General features: G+C 39.7%; 1 protein-coding gene across 1 annotated transcript in view; it reads right to left on the bottom strand.

The window, feature by feature from the left end:
* UTP18 (UTP18 small subunit processome component) overlaps positions 1-21,738 on the bottom strand; it is a 55,412-nt gene that overhangs the window by 20,816 nt on the left and 12,858 nt on the right. The window contains exons 5-9 of the mRNA XM_015098691.3: positions 20,496-20,584; positions 18,514-18,639; positions 18,249-18,423; positions 9,385-9,485; positions 8,996-9,086 (exon numbers count right to left, since the gene is read on the bottom strand). Of these exons, the coding sequence (XP_014954177.2) occupies positions 8,996-9,086; positions 9,385-9,485; positions 18,249-18,423; positions 18,514-18,639; positions 20,496-20,584 (582 nt within the window). The remainder of the gene's footprint in view (positions 1-8,995; positions 9,087-9,384; positions 9,486-18,248; positions 18,424-18,513; positions 18,640-20,495; positions 20,585-21,738) is intronic.

Genomic DNA, 21,738 nt, shown 5'->3' on the forward strand with positions numbered 1-21,738 from the left:
GACCCCGATGCTGGGAAAGATTGAAGGCAGGAGGAGAAGGGGATGACCAGAAGAAGAGATGGTTGGACTGCATCACCAATTCAAAGGACATGAGTTTGAGCAGGCCCCAGGAGTTATTGATGGACAGGGAAGCCTGGAGTGCTGCAGTCTACGGAGTCGTGAAGAGTCAGATACGACTGAGTGACTGAAGTGAACTGAACTTCACAATTCTGGGTAATAAGCACAAATAGTTTAGAGAAGGGAGAATAAGGGGATAATAAATCTGATGAGAACACATTTTCATGACAGAAATAGCCATCTAACAATCAAAATCTGTCCTTATTCTTTCTTCTCTCTCCTATATATTCCATATTGATGATCACCCTCTTCCTCAGACCCATTATAGATCTGTATAATGACCCTATATGCATCTCAAAAGTAGCCTCTCACTCATCTATTTTCTCTCTTTACTGTGACTATTGCTCTAATGTTCATCCTTCTATACTGCTATTCTTTCAATGAGAATTCGATGAATTTCACTGTTTCAACTATTTCGTTAACAAAATTTCCCAGGCTGACATAAGGGTTTAGGTTTATATTTAGGAAAATCTTAATAGGCGCAAATTTTAAAGCCTTTATGTTTGTCTGTAAGGTCGTGGCACAGTAAAGACAGATGTTTAAAAATTTGCTAGTAAAAAAAAAAAAAAATTTGCTAGTAACAGATTAAAATGGGAAAGGAAGGGATGAAGGGCAGGAAGACCATCTAGAAAGCAAGAGTATTAGATGGTCATAAGTTGATGACTTAAGGCAAATGATGCAATAATTAATCCAGCAGAAAACAAAATGAAAAAACTGGTTAAGTTGAAAACATAAAAGGTGAACTCTTTCTTCAACAATCCTATCAAAATATTCTTCATATATATAAAACAAGATAATATGAACAACAGGATGCTAATCACATAAATCACTTCTTATACAAGGAAGAAAGGAGAAAAAAGGGAAGGGGGAGAACACCTATCAAAATACAGGTATCTCCCTAACTTACCAAGGCTCAACTTTTGATTACTCCTCCTCTAATTTCAGGAACTTTCTTATGGTAAATTAGACTATCATACTGTGTAAATATTTAATATCTATATCCAATTCATATAACCAAATCTTAGTACCTCTGCTGACCCTCTAACTCTTCCCCCCAAACTCTGACTCTCCCAGGATCCGAGGACAATTTCATTAGGAACATTACTACTCTGTATCAATATTTATTCTTTACTCATTAAAAAAACCTGCCATATTAATTAATTAGTAGGGAAAATAGATGCTGACTGGGCTTCCCTGGTGGCTCCTACAATGTGGGAGCTGCAAGGTTCAATTCGTGGGTTTGGAAGATGATAGGGCCATAAATTCTGCAGCAGAGGGAGTCTATGTCCCTGCACACTTGGCACCGCCAGGGTCCCCAAAAGCCAAGCAGCTGCCGTCACCTTCACGCTCAACTCTCACTGGGGCAGAGCTGCCACAGGCAAGAAACATACTGCATCTATGAGCCCAGGGTCACTTCAGTCATGTCCCAACTCTGTGACCCTGTAGACTGTGGCCTTCCAGGATTCTCTGTCAGGAGGGTTCTCCAGGCAAGGATACTGGAGCGTATCAGCCAATACTGGCTGCCATTCCGTTCTACAGCACTGTATTTACTGCTGCCCTAGCCACCAACTCCCTTGAGTACCTGGTGCTGCCAGAACTCCTGCAACCCCAACAGCTGCACCACCTTCACACCTGGCCCTCACAGGGGCAGACCCAAGTTCTCAAGGGAAGAGAAGCCTCAGGAGCAAACCCCAGTAGACGACCCACATGAGAGGTGGTAATAAAACCACAATTGCAACCCACGGGCAGTACAGTAGGAAGACCTAAAACCTTCCCACCAGCTGTACAAGCTGTAGATTAAATATATTATATATATTAAATGTTATACTTATTACTATTAATTATATATTAAATATATTATATATATGGAATATATAAAAGGACATTGAGAGCTCCTACAAAAGAAAACGCACTGGTTCTGATAGCTGTGGATATTGGAGGCAAGAACACACAGAAGTTGGAACAAATCAGAATCTGAGCTGCCCCCACAGCAGGTCCAGTGTTGGAGGGCATCTTAGGGAGGTAAGGTGGACTGTGACTCCCAGCGAGAAAGGACTCTAACAGCAGTGACTCAAGAAAAACATTTATTATTTTTATGGTTGGACGTGTTCTATAGATTCTTTTTTTCTTTTTTCCTTCCATTTCCATCCCCCACCTTGGCTGGAGTTGTTGATTTTACTGGCACTATAAAATCTAATTAGGCTTTTGATTATTTTTTTCCTCAGTCACATTTGTTATTGCTGTTACAAACCTCTGCCTCTATGTTGGGCTTTTGTAGTTCTGTGGAGTTTTCCTTTTTTGTTTTCTTTTCTCAATTTTAACTTTTAACTTTTTAAACCTATTACTATTTTTTCTACATTTACTCTTTTGTTTGCCTTTCCTACTGTTCTTTTCCCCTTGCAGTTAATCTTTAATGTAAATAAATCTTCTCTATCTACCTCTATTTAACTTTGCATATCTATTCTTTCTTTTCATTCTTACCTTTCCTCTAGACATAAATTTTATTTTGTTTTATTCCCCACTTGGCACCGTGCTTTAGTTTTGTTTTCCAGTTTGTGTTTTAGTTAGTTGTCTTAACTGGTGGATATACTTCTTGATCTCCTTTGTTCACCAGGTCAATCTACTGTACTTTGTTGGACTGTGTGGGGCAGAGGAGCCTGGTGGGCTGCAGTCCATGGGGTTGCAAAGAGTTGGGCACCACTGAGCAACTAACACTTACTTACTTATTTATGGGTGTATATGCATATTCCATTATTTCAATGATTATTTGCCTGGTTTTATAAATGCCATTTGTCTGGGGTCCCTGTGGCTCAGCTGGTAAAGAATCCACCTGCAATGCAGGAGACCCAAGTTCGATTTCTGGGTTGGGAAGATCTGCTGGAGAAGGGATAGGCTACCCACTCTAGTATTCTCAGGTTTCCCTCATGGCTCAGCTGGTAAAAAATCTGCCTGCAGTGTGGGAGACCTGGGTTCAATCCTTGGGTTGGGAAGATCCCCTGGAGAAGGGAAAGGCTACCCACTCCAGTGTTCTGGCCTAGAGAATTCCATAGACTAAAAAATATAAAGTCCATGGGTTGCAAAGAGTCGTACACAACAGAGTGACTTTCACTTTCATCTTTGGTTTCTCGGTTTTGGATATTTATTTTAATCCCACAATGCCATAACAAAGCACTTACGGAATCTTTGTTCCTGACCAGAGATAAAGGTTTGAGCCTTTGGAGTGGAAGTACTAACTCCAAGACCTTAGACTACCAGAGAATTAACCCTAGGGCGTATCAAATAGTGAGAACTCCCACAAAGGAAACCACTTGAATACAAGACCTGTACAGGACAACTAATCTAAACAACAAACTAAACAAAAATACAAGCCCAATCATCAGCAGGCAGGATTACCGCCTCACTCAGCCTTGCCCATCAGAGGAAGAACAAACAAAGACTCAGCACAAATCTCACCCTATAGGAAGCTTACACAAAGCTTACACTGGACCAGCCCTTGAGGGCAGAAACCAAAAGGAAGAAAGAATTCAACCTTGAAGGCTGGGAAAAGGAGACCTCAAACACAATGCTAAAAAATAGTAAGAATGAAAAGGCAGAGAAATACCACATAAATGAAAGAACAAACTAAAACACAAAAGTCCAAATAAATGAAGAGGAAATAGGCAAACTACCTGAAAAAGAATTCAGAATAATGGTAGTAAAGATGGTTGAAAAGCTGGAAAACAAAATGGAGAAAATGCAAGAATCAATTAACAAAGACCTCGAAGAATTAAAGAATAAGCGTACAGAGACAAACAACACAAGTACTGAGATTACAAATACTCTAGAAGAAATCAACAGCAGAATATCTGAAGCAGAAGAACAAATCAGTGAGCTGGAAGATAAAATGGTGGCAATAACTTCTGAAAAGCAGAATAAAGTAAAAAGAATGAAAAGAACAGAGACCTCTGGGACAATATCAAATGCAGCAATATCAAATTATAGGGGTCCCAGGAGAAGAGGAGAAAAGAAAAGGTATGAAAAATTTTTTGAAGAGATTGTAGTTGAAAATTTCCTCAACATCAAAAAGGAAATAGTCAATCAAGTCCAAAAGGCACAGAGTCCCATACAGGATAAACCCAAGGAGAAACACGCCAAGACACATACTAATTAAACTAACAAAGACTAAACACAAAGAAATAATATTAAAAGCAGCAAGGGAGAAGCAACAAGTAACATATGGGGAAACCCCATACACTTGACAGCCTACCAGGCTCCTCTGTCCATGGGATTTTCCAGGCAACAGTACTGGAGTGGGGTGCCATTGCACAGCAATAGTAGCAGACTAAAACACCCCACTCACACTAATGGACAGATCATCGAAACAGAAAATTAATAAGGAAACATAAGTCTTAAATGATACATTAGATGAGATGGATCTCATTGATATCTTCAGGATATTCCATCCAAACGAAGAAGAATACACATTCTTCTCAAGTGCACATGGAACATTCTCCAGAACAGACCACATCTTGGGTCACAAATCAAACCTCAGTAAATTTAAGAAAACTGAAGTATCAAGCATCTTCTCTGACTGCAATGCTATGAAACTAGGTATCAAGTACAAGATAAAAACTGTAAGAAACACACACATATGGAGAGTAAATAATACGTTTCTCAATAACCAATAGGTTACAGAAGAAATCAAAAGGGAAATAAAAAAAATTCTAGAAACAAATGACATTGAAAGCACAACATCTGAAAACCTACGGGATGCAGCCAGAGCAGTCCTAAGGGGGAAGTTTATAGCAATAGTCCTACCTCAAGAAACAAGAAAAACATCGGACAGACAACCCAGCTTTACACCTAAGCAACTGGCAAAAGAGCAAAAAAAAACCCCAAAGGAAAGAAACTGTAGAGATCACAGCAGAAATAAATGAAAAAGCAATGAAAGAAATAATAGTAAAGATTAGTAAAACTAAAAGTTGGTTCTTTGCGAAGATAAAATCGACAAACCTTTAACCAGACTCATCAAGAAAAAAAGAGAAGAATCAAACTAACAAAATTAGAAATGAAAAAGGAGAGGTTACAACCAACAATGCAGAAATACAAAGGATTATAACAGACTATTATGAACAAATGTATGGCAATAAAATGGATAACCTGGAAGAAATGGGCAGATTCTTAGAAAAGCTGAATCTTCCAAGACTGAACTAGGAAGAAACAGAAATTACCAACAACTCAATTACAAGCTGTGAAATTGAAGCTGTGATCAAAAATCTCCCAAAAAACAAAAGCCCAGGACCAGAGAGCTCCACAGGAGAATTCTATCAAACATTCAGAGACGAGCCAATGCCTATCCTTCTAAAACTCTCTCAAAAAATCACAGAAGAAACACTTCCAAACTCATTCTACAAGGCCACCATCACCCTGATACAAAAACCAGACAACACAAAAAAAGAAAACTACAAGCCAGTATCACTGATGAACATAGATGCAAAACTTCTCAACAAAATTTTAGCAAACAGAATTCAGCAACACATCAAAAAGCTCATACACCATGATCAAGTTGGGCTTATTCCAGGGAAGCAAGGATTCTTCAATGTATGCAAATCAATGTGATACACCATATGAACACATTGAAAGATAGAAACCATATGATAATCTCAATAGATGCAGAAAAAGCCTTTGACAAAATTCAGCACCCATTTATGAGTAAAACTTCAAAAGATGGGCATAGAAGGAACCTACCTAAACATATGATAAGTCTACAGCAAACATTATTCTCAAAGGTCAAAAACTGAAAACGTTCCCCCTAAGATAAGAAACAAGACAAAGGTGTCCACTTTCACCACTATTATTCAACATAGTTCTAGAAGTCTAGCTACAGCAATCAGAGTGCACTGAAACGACCCAGAGGGATGGTACGGGGAGGGAAGAGGGAGGGGGGTTCAGGACGGGGAACACGTGTATACCTGTGGCAGATTCATGCTGATGTACGGCAAAACCAATACAATATTGTAAAGTAATTAACCTCCAATTAAAATAAATAAATTTATATTAAAAAAAGAAACAAAAGGTTGGAAAAGAAGTAAAGCTCTGTTGACGAGATGATACTGTATATAGAACACCCTAAAGACAGTATCAGAAAATTACTAGAGCTAATTAGTGAATTTAGCAAAGTTGCAGGATACAAAATCAATACACAGAAATCACTTGCATTTCTATATACTAACAATGAAATATCAGAAAGAGAAATTAAGAAATCAATCCCACTCACCACTGCAACGAGAAAAGAATATCTAGGAATAAACTAACCTAAGGAGACGAACTGTACACAGCACATTATTAGACAACGATGAAAGAAATCAAAGATGACACAAACAGATGGAGAGACATTCCATGTTCCTGGGTAGGAAGAGTCAATATTGTGAAAATGAATATACTATCAAACACAATTTACAGATTCAGTGTGACCCCTATCAAATTACCAATGACATTTTTCACAGAACTAGAACAAAAATTTTCACAATTCATATGGAAACACAAAAGATCCCAAATAGCTGAAGCAGTCTTGAGAAGGAAGAATGAAGCTGGAGGAATAAACCTTCCTGACTTCAGATAATACTACAAAGCTACAGTCATCAAGACAGTATGGTACCAGCACAAAAACAGAAATATAGACCAATCAAACAATATAGAAAGCCTTGAAATAAACCCATGCACCTATGGGTACCTTATTTTTCACAAAGGAGGCAAAAATATACAATGGGGAAAAGAGAGCCTCTTCAATAAATGGTTCTGGGAAAACTGGACAGCTACATTAAAAGAATAAAATTAGAACACTTCCTAACACCATACACAAAGATAAACTCAAAGTGGATTAAAGACCTTAAATGTAAGACCAGAAGCTATTAAACTCTTAGAGGAAAACATAGGCAGAATAGTTGATGAAGTAAATCAAAGCAAGATCCTCTATGACCCACCTAGAATAATGCAAATAAAAACAAGTACCTGATTAAACTTAAAAGCTTTTGCACAGCAAAGGAAACTATAAGCAAGGTGAAAAGACAACCCTCAGAATGGGAGAAAATAGCAGCAAATGAAATGACAAAGGATCAATTTCCAAAATATACCTGCAGCTCATACAACCCAATACCAGAAAAACAAACAACCCAATCAAAAAGTGGAGAAAAAACCTAATCAGACATTTCTCCAAAGAACACATACAGATAACTAACAAACACATAAAAAGATGCTCAACATCGCTCATTATTAGAGAAATGCAAAGCAAAATTACGAGATATCATCTCACACTGGTCAGAATGGCCATCATCAAAAAGTCTACAAACAATAAATGCTGGAGAGGGTGCAGAGAAAAGCGAGCATTCTTGCACTGCTGGCAACAGTTCTTGCACTGTTCTTGCATACTGTGGGGATGCAAACTGATACAGCCATTATGTAAGAGGGTCTGGAGATTCCTTTAAAAACTAGGAATAAACCACCATATGACCCAGCAATCCAACTCCTAGGCATATACCCCGAGGAAACCAAACTTGAAAGAGACACATGTACCCCACTGTTCACTCCAGCACTATTTACAATAGCTAGAACATGGAAGCAACTGTCTAGGACAGATGAATGGATAAAGAAATTGTTACATACACACAATGGAGTATTACTCAGCCATTAAAAGGAACACATTTGAGTCAGTTCTAATGAGGTGGATGAACCTAGAAAAGAACCTATTATACACAGTGATGAAAGTCAGAAAAAGAAAGATAAATATTGTATTCTAATGCACATATATGGAATCTAGAAAAATGGTACTGAAGAATTTATTTACAGGGCAGCAAAGGAGAAACAGACATAGAGAATAGACTTATGGATATGGTGAGAGGGGAGGAGAGGGTGAGATAGATGTATGGAAAGAAAAACATGGAAACTTACATTCCCAGATGTAAAATAGATAGCCAACAGGAATTTGCGGTACGGCTCAGGGAAACTCAAATAGGGGCTCTGTATCAACTGAGAAGGGTGGCATGGGGCGGGAGATGGGAGGGAGGTTCTAAAGGGAGGAGATATATGTATACCTATGGCTGATTCATGTTGAGGTTTGACAGAAAACAAAATTCTGTAAAGCAATTATCCTTCAATAAAAAATTAATTAATAAAAAAAATAGTACTACAGAAATATCAGGATGAGATTAGAACTGTTTTCAGTCAGTAGTGAAGAAAATTCCAAACAGTATCCAAGTGAAAGAGGGCTAAAAGAAAAGAAATAATGATTCTAAGTAACTTTTATAAAGAAAATAAGGAAGTTTCAGAATGGGGTTTCCCTGGTGGTTCAGTGGTTAACAGACTGCTGTGCAATGCAGGGGACACCAGTTTGATCCCTATGCAGCAGAGCAACTAAACCTGTGCACATCCACTGAGCCCACACACTGCAAGTTCTGCAGCCGGCTCACCGGAGAGCCCAGGCTCTGCAGTCAGAGAAGCCACTGCAATGGGAAGCCTGCACACTATAGCTAGGGAGTAGCACCCACGCACCACAGCTAAGGCAAGCCAGCACACAGCAACAGAGAGCCAGCAGTCCAAACACCTGAGTAAATATTTTAAAACCATCTCAAAAAGACGGTGACCCTAAATGCAATTCTTAAAAAAAAAAAAAAATCTCAGAATGAATTACCTTTCAAATGTGAATCTTCTTCCCCTCTTTTCCCCAAATAGTACGCATTAAGTGGTTAACCTTTCACCATTACTAGTTAGTAAAAGAGAAGGCAAACAGCAATGAAAAATGAATTCTAAAAATAAAAATGATTTTCTTACTAACACAGAAGTCTAAAATCAAACTCAGTTTTGATTAAATTTGATATTTAAACACATCTCGTTGTTAACTTACCTGAAGATGCATATACTTTCTTACTATCTGAAGAGAATGTGGATGCTGCAATCCTCCCATTAATTTTCATACTACCAATTAGCTCTTTTGTCTGAAAGAATAAGAAATATTACTTATCAGATTGTTAGGAGTTGTAAAGAAGAATCACAATGTGTAGAATAAAAATGATCTGGTTCTCCTGTTTTGTAGCACCTACTTAACTTTGTTTTTCCTTATACTCAAAAAAACCCCAAAAGTTCTTCCCCCACTGCCCACAACTTCTCTCCAAGCCCCAGTGTGTGCTTCCACTTAGGATGCCGATTTAAGGACACCATGAGTTATGGCTCAAGGCTACTCCTACTTGGACTAATGTCTTATACTATAAAAAGCAACAGCTAATAATGGTTCACCTTCATAGACAGCAAATGAAGATATCCAGCAACACCATTTATAAGCAGGAAGGACCCATCTGGGGCAACTTCAAAGCTCCTCACTATCTTCTCTTTCAAACCTAAGAAAGAAAATGAATCAATAAGGATTAATAGCTTGCAATTACTGACTGACAATTGAGAGTCTCTTACTTTTTAAGTGCCTTAGACAAAATGTAGGCTCAGACACTGAATAAGTCTGACTCCGTGCATCGAGTATAACCCAAATATAAGGTCACTATAAAATGCTTAGCAAACTTCTGTTCTTTCTCTTGGTCAACATTCACCATTTTAATTGCAGGTCAGAGACTCAGCTCTCCAAATAGTAAACTTATCGACTAATTTTCTAAATGTAAATGGTAATACCCATAAATAAACTGCAAGAAGAAATTATACTTCTCTGTCACAACATTCATCACCAAAGGGAAATATACTGCCATTAGAGATAGCTAAAACATAGTAACATGTAGAAACTAGTTGGTATCCACCTACTAAACATCCCGTGATATATGGAAGTCTATTGATCCAAAAGGAAAAAACAAAACCACGTCAGTAATGTATTTAAGAGTTAATTAGCTTCTCAAGACTCATGTAACCAAATGACATGAGCTAAGTACATAACCAGAGTCAACTTACTTATTTATAATGGGACATGTTTCTTTTCCATGCATGAAAGTCTCATACTATGCAACAGATTCTTTCTGATATTAAATTGCTTAAAGAGCCAACATACCCATTAAACAGTTGCCTAACAGAAAGGATTCATAGTAAGTGTAACTGGCTACACTTCCAGGGAAGGGACGTGAACGGCCAGGGTGACAGGAGCACAAGAGAACGTTCACTAGCCATTCATTCGTACATGTTGGATTTCTGCACCATGTGAACGTGTCACTTAGTCAAAAGAGTCATTAAAAAAACTAATGTGCTAAGTTAAAGTATTAACCAGGAAAAAGAAACTAGAAAAATCCAGTGAAGAGTTCCTGTTTCCCCACAGGAAAATGATGGTTAAAGGTCCCACAGACTTATCTCTGGGCTATTAACAGTCTTTGTCTAGCTGGTTTATAATACTACAAAACTGGGCCTCCCACTCCAGACCTCCACCAAAAGTATACACCCTAATTTCCTTGACTGGAATGATACCTGCTTCCAATTACTAGGGTTACTTCGGCTAAGGATTACCGATCTTCTTCATTATGATTCTAGACTCTGGTCTTACTAAGGGCAATCTTCACCCCAAATTTTGGGCAAACATTATACACTGACTACAGAATCAAGAGAGACAGCTCCAAACACAGGGAAAATACCATAACATGAAGAATCAGGAAAGGGAGATTAGGTCTACCACAGTGTGAGGCTACAGCTGGCAACCCCTGCAGACCCAATCCGAAGGACACAGTATCAGGCAGTGAGAGCAAAAGAGTGAACACAGAGCGTTCACCATGGAGCCTACAGCCAGGCACCACCACGGTGCTGCAGGAGCACAGACTGCACAGGCATCCCAAGGGCAACAGTGAGCAAACCCCCCTCACGCGGGGCGGGACCAGTGTGGACCCAAACCAAGGATGGCGACAGAAGAGACAAAGTGCCAGAGGACTCGCATACAGAGGCCACAGCTCTCTGCCCACAAAGACCTTACTTTTTCATTCTGAATAAGCCTGTTGTTTGGGGGGAACTAAGGAGAGGAGGTTGTCTTCAAGAAGGAAATATCAGACATCCAACAAATAAAGCTGCCTTATCGATTAACTGGAAAAATAAGACAGACAGTGATATTTTTATACAAAGCTTATGATAGGGACAGAATGAAGGAACTAAATAGGTCACTAAATAGTTAATCCCACTAGGAGATTTTAAGTAAAAAAACTAGGGGAGACCCCTGTGAGTTAATGATTACTCCAGAAAGCAGGTCTGCTTAACCACAAAACCAAACAGGCTTGCTTAGCAAAACCATGCAATGTAAGCACAGGACGTGTCCCAAAACAAAACAACGGTAGCATGAGACCCATATCCTGCCAGTGAGTTCAGTTAATTTAATGATCCATAGGACCTGCTCTCTGCACACATATAAAACAACTTGTGGACACAGCTTGACCACACAGGGACAAAAACACTCCCCTGCTCAACCTGGAGGAGCTGATGATGAAAACACGATGTCTACTCAAAGGACAAGGTCTTCTCTCCCTCCCCACTTTTCCTTTGATTTTATAAAACTGTAGCCCACTAAGTTCTTCTGTTCTGTTCAGTCACTCAGTCATGTCTGACTCTTTGAGACCCCGTGACTGCAGCATGCCAAGCTTCCCTGTCCATCACCAACTCCCGGAGCTTGCTCAAACTCGTGTCCATTGTGTCGGTGATGCCATCCAACCATCTCATCCTCTGTCATCTCCTTCTCCTCCTGCCGTCAATCTTTCCAGCATCAGGGTCTTTTTTCCAAATGAGTCAGCTCTTCACATCAGGTGGCCAACGTGCTGGAGTTTCAGCTTCACCATCAGTCCTTCCAATGAGCAAGTTCTTGGAGCATGGCATTTCTCACCCCCCTGCTTACATGCCTCACAGCGTTCTACTCTCATGCATCACTTATCTACCGCTTTGCTCTCGCTGAACTGTTCTCTGCACTGAGACATAAAGGACTGTGGTACCAGAGCTCTTCAGAGCCCTCCTGAAATGACACCAATCAGTTTCAGCTGGTGACTGCGGCAGGGCTATGGTAAGAAAGGAAGGTCTAGGGTCAGGTCCTAGCAGGGCCATGAGATGCCATGGGCCAAGAGTTCCAGGGAGGGCGCTCCTTCGATGACAGCCTGTTGCAGTTGGGCCGATCAACCCTGAATGCTTTGGGGCTCTGACTGGGTACCTAAGTACAGGCCAGGGGATTGACGATATAAATGTTTAAAGAGCAGGAACTGGAAGAACAGTGATCATCAGCATGGACTGCCATAGAAAGGGGGCAGGAGCTGTGGAAGGTGAGGAAGACAAGGGAAACGGCTTATGAAAAGGAAGAACCTCACTCTCTGGTGGCTTCGACGAGGTGCGGGTCGTGGCTGCACAGAAACATAAAAGGAATATGACGGCTATGCTTGCACACATCCAACAGCGAGCCTGGGATAAAGCCAGCCACTAAATGGTCACAGGCTTTAATAATCTGTACTCTTCTCTCTCACTCTGAGGTTCTCCTTCTACGCTCTACATCTGTTTCCATTCTATCTTTCCTTTTTAACTCCAGAAGACTTTTTACTACATTCACTACAGCAATTCATTCTTCTCCTCTATCTCAGTTTATCTGGCAAGAAACCACTTTAATTCTGAGACTGTCCTTTTATCCCTGATTAAAACTCAAAGTCTGTTTCTCATAACGCCTCTTACCTTTTGAGATGGCGCACAACTCTGTGAATTGTGCTTCTCTCTAAAGAAATACCCATCACTTTGTCTCTCCTGAATTCTGTGATGAGACATCAAAAATCTGAACTTCATCAAGTCCTGAAACCAGGTGTGTAATCTCAATTAAAAGAGCTCAGGTTCAAGTTTCAATATGGGTTTTGGCTAGGCCGGAGTCCCAACTACATGGATTCAAGTTCTAAACTGGGTTGTAAGATTTCAGTCCTGAATTTAAAAAACTAAGCTGTAAATTAAACAATCAGAGCTATGGGAAATCCAAGACAGCTGCCTGACTCTTCCCAGCTCCTTGACAACCCCCATTTTTTAATTTAATGGGTTAAAGCTTTTCTTGGCTACAAAGCTAACACACTCATCAAAAAAAAAGGGGGGGGAGGGAGGGATAAAAATGTGTTTTTCACTTGGCTATGTGTGGTAAAAGTGAGGGTAATTTTGGGGAAAATTGTATTTTTATAAATATTAAATTTTAGTTGCTACTTACGGCTTAGTCACTCAGTTGTGTCCAACTCTTTGCAACCCCATGGACAGAGGAGCCTGGAGGGCTGCAGTCCATGGGATTTTCCAGGCAAGAAACTGGAGTGGGTTGCCATGCCCTCCTCCAGATCATCTTCCTAACCCAGGGATCAAACCCAGGTCTCCTGAATTTACCATATGAGCCACCACAGAAGGGGATTCTGCCTCACCAAATTCTGAAAATCATCAGGACAGGGAACATATCTACTGTTTAAAACTTACTTCTTGAAATAGCCTTGGTCATTATTTTATATTATTGTAAAACTTAATTGAGTTACTAAGAAGGTATTCTAAGCTTGTTTCTGAAGAGGATCACTGTAATTTATCTTTGAAAGACCAAATGCTTGTAATCTATAATCAGAGGATATATAGTTTAAACAAAATAAACATTTAATGAACTGTGTCCCACTAGATAAAAGACCTCTTATCAGGTATTCTTAAGTACCCCAAGCCTCCTCCCCTCATCCCCCCAAAACTGAAGGGAATCAACTTTTTTGGTGGGGGGGAGGATTTGAAGTACTTTCCCCCCAATTATTAAAAGTGCCCAACAGAGGATGACTTCCTGAGCCTTAATGTCAGTCTTTCCCTCTCTCCAACCTTTAAAAATGCTGATCCTTTATTTCCAATTTGCAGCCAGACCAATTCACTGGGGACTTTTTCTGTACTATTCTTTTGTGGCGAGTTCTTAGACATTAACGCCTGGTTGGGGGACTACTGTAGAAGGGATAACATCTAAAGTTGTTAAGTACAAATCTTAATTAAATTATATGGTGAATTTTTTAACATGTGAAGGACGTTCTTACATAGCTAACTATTGCCTTAGTGAAATCTACTTTATTCATGAAAATGGCTGCTCCAACAAGGGCTATCTCACAGGCGGGAGCCAAGGCTCCAAGCCAATTATAGCCAGAGCCCATGCTAACCAAATAGCAACCCAGGAAGGCCATACAGTACACCAGGCAGGGAACAACATTGTTCCCTGAGGCAGATTCACAATGGAATCATCAGGTAAATTTTATTGACAGATAAAATAAACTAGATGGGACCATATGATTAACTATTTAACAAGTGGTATAAAAAGGCTTACAGAGAACCCTGTTAATTATTAAAAAAAAAAAAAAAACAACAGGGACAGGATGAAAATACTACAGGTTTTCAAGGGTGATTAATACAAGCTTTTAAAAAGCACACAAATATGGACTTCTCCTCCCCCAAGGAACAAGCCCTTTTGGCTATGCACTTCCTAGCCCAGTCTGCCCCAGACATCAGGCACAAAATTTTAAAAAAACTGCTGGTCCTCAGACCATCTATGAGTGATTTACTCCAACTGGCTTATCTGGTTTTCAATAACTGGGATATGGCCAAAAACGCTAAAGACACCCAAAGAGAGAAAGAAAAGGCTCAAATGACTGTGATGGCTTTGTCCATTCAGGGACCACCAAAGGAGAGGCCAGACTTTCTGGGCCAAACTGGACATGGTAGACTACAAGGCCATGGGTACTGGCCACCTAGACAAAATAAGTGTGCCCTGTGTGGATAGAAGGGACACTAGAAGAAAGAGTGTGATGATCCATGTGCCCTTGCAAACAGCCAGGGCACTGGCAGAGTGAAGGCCCCAGATGCCAACAAGTGACAGGGGGGGCCCCTCACAACCATAGATGGTTTCACAATCCAAAGACTGACAGGGCCCAAGGCTAGAAGTGGCTCTGCCCAGAGATGGCATATATACAACTAACACTGAGCCTCACGTGGTCACTGAAATGGCAGGCCACTTGACAGATTTCTCATGAACATTGCTGCATCTTGGTCTTAACCCAAGGGACTGAAAACCTTATCAACTATAACAAATATGTAATGGGAATGTCAGGAAAGAGACAGGGGCCCACTTTCCAGGGACCCATTTTCTGTAACATCAAAAACCGGCTATTTCTACATTGCCTTCTGTTTTTGCCTGATTACCCTATTTCTTTAATAAAAGAGATTTACTTATGAACTAAATTAGGAGCCATTCTATCTCTCGAGGGACAAAAAGGAACCCTCATCACCAAAAGATATTAACAGAAAAAAAAGAACGGATTAAATCTATAACTGAGATAAAAGACTCAACAGACCCTAAAATATAAAACACCAAGACTCTGGGCCTAATTAAAACAAAGATTGAGGCCTCAAGTGACCCCCTTCTGGACTTGGAAACCACTGGGGGAAAAATGGTTCAGATCTTTAAAATTATAGTTATAATCTCTTTTAATGATTTTTCTGATGCTTACTGTTATATTTTTTTAGATTCCTAAACTTTTTTTTTGGATTTCTCAATGCTTAACATCTAAGAGAACTAAAAAGATAATGCTAACCAGAGTGACACCGACTTGCAGTTCTCTAAATAGAAGAGGGACAAAATATATTTGTGTAGGATATAAGATTAATATAATACAAACAGAAATTTATTATGTTTAAATTATTAATGACATCATTCAAGATGCTTCTATTCTTATTTTTTCTGCACTTGATAAAATATTCTCAGAGAAATGTTCGTATGTGTCACTATGATTATTTTTTCTTTTCCCTTATATTTGTTCTGACTTTTGCTTTATGTATCCATGTTTCCTTGTTATTAGGTGTCTGATGGTTTATGATGTCTATCTTCTTTGTGAACTATACCTTTTATCATTACAAATATTCACCTGTTTCATTTAAAAATAAATTTTTAAAAAGGGACAATCAGCCAGATGTTTACTCCTTCCCCTGACAGGCCTATGTCCATTCTCAGCTGAAAGTAGCTACTGATTCAAAGAACTTCACCCCTTACCCGCCTTTTAAGAATAAAAGGGTAAACACCTGGAGGGGGGAATGATAAGGACAGAATGAAGGGACAAGACAGGTGATTAAATAGTTAATCTCACTAGGGATTAGAAATAGAAATAGAAAATAGAAAAATATGGGAGACCTCTGTAAGTTAATTATTATTCAAGAAAGCAGGTTTGCTTAACCACAAAACCAAACAGCCTTGCTTAGCAACAGAAGCACAGGACATGCTCCCAAACAATAAACCAATGGTGGCATGAGGCACATATCTTGCCCAGTGAGCTAAGTAAGTTAATGATCCCTAGGATATGTTCTCTACACACATGAAAACAAATCTGTGGACCTAGCTTGATCACACATGGACAAGAAAACTCCTGTGCCCAATCTGGAGGAGGAGTTGATGATGAAAACATGACATCTATTCAAGAAAGACAAGTCTTCTCCCCCTCCTCACTTTTTCTTTGATTATGAAACTGTAGACCACTATGGGGAAAGCAATGGCACCCCACTCCAGTACTCTTGCCTGGAAAATCCCATGGGCGGAGGAGCCTGGTAGGCTGCAGTCCATGGGGTCGCGAAGAGTCGGACACGACTGAGCGACTTCACTTTCACTTTTCACTTTCATGCGTTGGAGAAGGAAATGGCAACCCACTCCAGTATTCTTGCCTGGAGAATCCCAGGGACAGGGGGAGTCTGGTGGGCTGCCGTCTATGGGGTCGCACAGAGTCGGACACGACTGAAGCAACGCAGCAGCAGCAGCAGCAGCAGCAGCAGCAGCAGCAGCAGCAGCAGCAGCAGCAGCAGCAGCAGCAGCAGACCACTAAGTTCTTAGAGCACGGCATTTTTCACCTGGGAGCTTGGAGGCCTCACAGGTGTGTCATTCTTTATAATTGATCACTTCTTATCTACTACTGCGTCCTTCTTGAATTCCTCTCTGCACTGAGTCATAAAGAACTATGGTACCAGCATTCTTCAGAGCCTCTGTGAAATGACACCAACCGGTTTCACTTACACTGTGTAATGCCAGTTACGTGTACACAGCATTTTGCTTTTAACTTCACACAAAATATAGTGATAATAAATGCCAATATCAACAATACGACTATTTTACAAAAGCTGGAGCTTTCAAAATAGAAGCCAGATAAAATTTATAATAGGGGCTTGAGAAAAAAAGACATACAACTTAACAATGTCAGATCATAAATGTTGCTACCGCTTAGAGAATGAGTTTTCGGGTCAACTGCTGAGCAACTGATAAGAATGTCCAAGTTAATCAGAATAGAGCCAAATCCCACAGCATGGGAAGTGGTCTGACTGTGATCAGATAGATTATATGCTGTTCTTAACAGTGGCAGTAGTTATCAATGAGCATTCACAAAGTGGCAGGTGCTCAGTTCAGCTCAGCTGTGTCCAACTCTCTGCAACCCCATGGCCTGCAGTACGCCAGGCTTCCCTGTCCATCACCAACTCTCAGAGCTTGCTCAAACGCATGTCCTCCCAAGATTTATAATGTTAACCCAACCAATTTCATCACAGGTCTTTGGTTCCCAAAGGATTCATGAAGGTGTCACTGTATTTTTGTGGTAACGGGGGTAGGAGAATGCCAAAGAATAGATAAGGCAGAGGAAACACAAATTTTTATCTGACAATACATCTTCTAAGTAGTTCATTTTTCAAAGTACAACTTCCAAAAGCAGTGCTTTATTTCCTTTAAATGTAAATCAAAATTGTATTAAAACAAACACCAGAAGAACTGGAGGGTATCCAAATTTCAGAACAAAGAAGTGAAATAATTTGTCCAAAGAAGCAGAACCCAGGTGTTCTAGCTCCCAAGCTCATATTCTTTCTGCTGCAGCAACTGCTAATTTTACAGCCAAATATGTGCAATTGCCTTTCTAGTCTAGGGAAATACAGATTTGCAAACGATGATTTTTTTCCCCACATGTGCTTTTTTCCCCCCAATTAAGTCAGTTCACTTTTTCATTCAAACACATTATCTCAACCACACACTTTCCACACACTAAAACCAAAGAAACTCTATTTTTAAGAACTTTATGGGAAGAAAAAAAAAAGGTGGTTGTAAATACTGTTAAACAAACTCAGCTGTGGGCTGCGGGTGTCAATATATTCAATAGAAACCTTACCTCTTACTTGATGCACAGGAATTAGCTTTCCAGCCAGCATATCATAGACATAAAGAATCTTGCTGTGAGTGCTCGTGGCTAAAACCTCTTCTCCATTAGCACTAAAACAAGCCTTAAAGATCGGAAACTTTTCCAAATAGATGCTCTGAATTTTAGGATTTGTTTTTCCATCAACCTATAAGGAATTATAAAATATTCCTTTTGATTATTTCCAAAGACCATGTATGCTGATTATAAACACTTTTCACTACAAGCCTCCACATACCTGAAATAGGGATACGGCATTATCTAGTCCAGCGACCATCACAACCTGTGCACGAGGATGGAACTGCACAGACGAGACCCGAGCAGTAGTAGGACGTTCAGCATTAGCATGCTGGCAGTTCTTCATCTGTGCAAAAATAAAGTTGAAATTTTATCAATTCAAATGGGTTAACATTATTTTCTTTAAAGCATGATGAAAAGACATTATAGTTTACAATGCAAAAGAAGGTACACTGGAATGAAAACCAGAAGACCACGGCTCTGTGACCAACTAGTATTCTAGAATAGTGTTTTACTATTCAATAATCCATTTTTACAATCTTTCAAAGCAGATTAAAGCGTTAAGGCTTGGAACTCTAGTACACAATCATTTCCCTAAGATATATCCATTTGAGTTAGGAGATTTTTACTTCCACGGAAATTTTACTTAAAACTCCTACTCTGGCATCGCTATAGTCATGGTACAAAATAAGAGGCAATGAATGGTCATTCCCAAGGTTCTATGGTTGGCATGTCCACTTAAGCAAACTCCAGGATAGTGACGGATGGGAAAACCCAGTGTGCTGCAGTTCGTAGGGTCACAAAGTCAGACATAACTTGGCAACTGAACAACAACAATGGTTGGTATGGACTGGTAATGTTTTCCTCTCGGGGTATATGGTTGTTAGTTTGAAGTAATGATGATCTCATGTGTCATTTGGACTATTTTCACGCTTTTGTTTTGTTTTTACAGGCTTTTCCCTCTGCATTAAAAATGAAATTATATAAAACATCATAGTATCATATGATGTTCTGTTTTTTACTACATTTTCAAGAGGTGAATTCACTCTATGAGGAGCTAAATGAGTTACCTTCAGAGTAAGGATAGACAGAATCACTCTAATAATTTACCATGATAAGATCCTCTTTTCTCATATAATTCACATGTTACCAGTTTATAATGGGGAAAATTACATCAAAGAGAGAAGAGTTCATTTGACAGATATCTGAAGTAAGTGCTTGGTTACAACAATGAACAAGCGGGACACAGGAGTAAATTATAAGGTAACTAGAGTAAGCTACTTACAAAAAAAAAAAAGATTTAAAAAAGGTTTATTTGCTGTATCAAGTCTCAGTTGCAGCACACGGGGAATCTTTACTGCAACATGCAGTAGTTTTTGTTGCAGCAGTCTCTCTAGTTTCAATGGATGGGTGTAGCTGGGGGTAGTTGATCTGTGGTTCATGGGATCTCAGTTTCCTGACAAGGATCAAACCCAAGTCCTCTGCATTGGAAGGCAGATTCTTAACCACTGGACCACTAGGAAGTCTTGCGTAAGCCACTTTAGACAGGAAGGCCAGGAAAGACATTTCTAGGGAATTATGTGAGCAGAAAGGTAAGAATGAGTTTGCCACTGGCTGTGCCTGAAAAACAGACAGAAGACTGAGCAAGAACAAAGGTTCAGAGGCAAGAAAGGACTCAGCAGGTGCAGAAAACAGAAACAAAGTCTGTGCGGCCTGAATAAGGAATAAGAGAAAAAGGGATGAGATGAAATTGACAACGTAAGCATTAAGTTAGATCCCAGGAAGAGGGTAGTGTAGACTAGGATAAGAAAGCTTACAAAGAGCAATGAAAAGTGATAGGACATGACGCTTTATTTTTTAAAAGACCCTTCAGGCTACTGTAGGAAGAATGGTTGAGGAAGTGGAAGTGGAGAATCAAGCCATGAAATCGTTGCCATGCAGCACAAACCAGGCTGCTGTCAACAGAAAGGATGAGAAATGCAAAAGGAGGAATCAAGCAAGAATCATAAAAGACTCCTGGGAATGTAATTTAATGTCATCATTTTTGCAAAAGGAAAAAAACACCTTACACAAATATTTATCAAGGAAAAAGACAGCAAGCACATTTAATCCCACAGATAACAGAAAGCCATAGGTCTGAAACTTAAAGTATATTGGATTTGAGGTAATTAGCTGGTTTGGCCCAATTTTACTGATTCTCACCTTTAAGATTCCTTTAGGAAGAGATGTAGATGTGGATATGAAATTCCCAGTCCTTTGCAACAAATCCTCTTCATCCTCTTCACTTTCATCTAAGTCAAACAAATCCATAAGTTTATCTTTAGAATCAATGAGATAGCCATCACCTACCCCAAACACCTGTATTTCAAACTTCAACTCCTCTCCCATTCTCCCAACCTCAATCATCTTATTTAAGCTACAACTGGTAAAAGTGAAACAGAAAAATAAATTTGAAAGAGGAAATGACAAACACATCAATGTATATGTTTAAAAGCCTGACTCTGGAATGAAAGGCACACATTCACTACAGTGACTAAAACAACATGAAATGAAGATAAACTGAGTCAACACTTAAAGAGAAACTCATAATTGTGGCAAAACTGGCAACTGGATGAACAGCAGATCTAGCTTAACAATTCGCAAGAAAAAGAACTAGAACTTTTAGTTGATTGGACGATCACTGGTAGCAAACCATGTGTCAGAATTTCGAAGAGAGGTAATAGGCCTGCTTTTCCCCCGGAGATGACTGATGAGTCTAGTAAAGAAAGCTGAGAAGCTAAGCAGAGTGTTTAGGGTTAAGGGGGCAAAACCTAGCACCAGAAGCCCTCTAGGGTGCCTAAGGGATCTGATAAACTACCAGGCTCTGGAAGTGTTGTCACAAAAGGCAACACATAAAATTAAAGGTGAAATAAAAGAATCATAAGAAAATCTCCCAAGAACTGAAACCCAGCTTTAAAAACTCATACTGTCTCATTAGAATAAAACATTTTAGGACTGCTAGTACCCCTTGCCCAGCCACTTACCCAAAAACAACTACACAAATTCTCTAGAGAAATATATCATTGTCCTAGACCTCTAGTTAATCAATACTACTTTTCTTTAATTGGAGTATAATTGCTTTACCGTATTGTTAGTTTCTGCCATACAACGTGAATTAGCTATATATATGCTATATACATTCCCCCCTTTCAGAGCCTCCCTCCCATCCCCTCTCTCCAGGTCATTACAGAGCACCAAGCTGAGCTCCCTGTACCATACAGAAGGTTCCCACTAGCTATCTGTTTTACATGTTAGTCGCTCAGCTGTGTTCGGCTCTTTGTAACCCCATGGACTGTAGCCCACCAGGCTCCTCTGTTCATGGAAATCTCCAGGCAAGAATACTGGAGTGGGTAGCTAGTCCCTTCTCCAGGGGATCTTCCAGACCCAGTGATCGAACCTGTGTCTC

The sequence above is a fragment of the Ovis aries genome, chromosome 11, assembly GCF_016772045.2.
Source record: "Ovis aries strain OAR_USU_Benz2616 breed Rambouillet chromosome 11, ARS-UI_Ramb_v3.0, whole genome shotgun sequence".
Taxonomy (NCBI): Eukaryota; Metazoa; Chordata; class Mammalia; order Artiodactyla; family Bovidae; genus Ovis; species Ovis aries.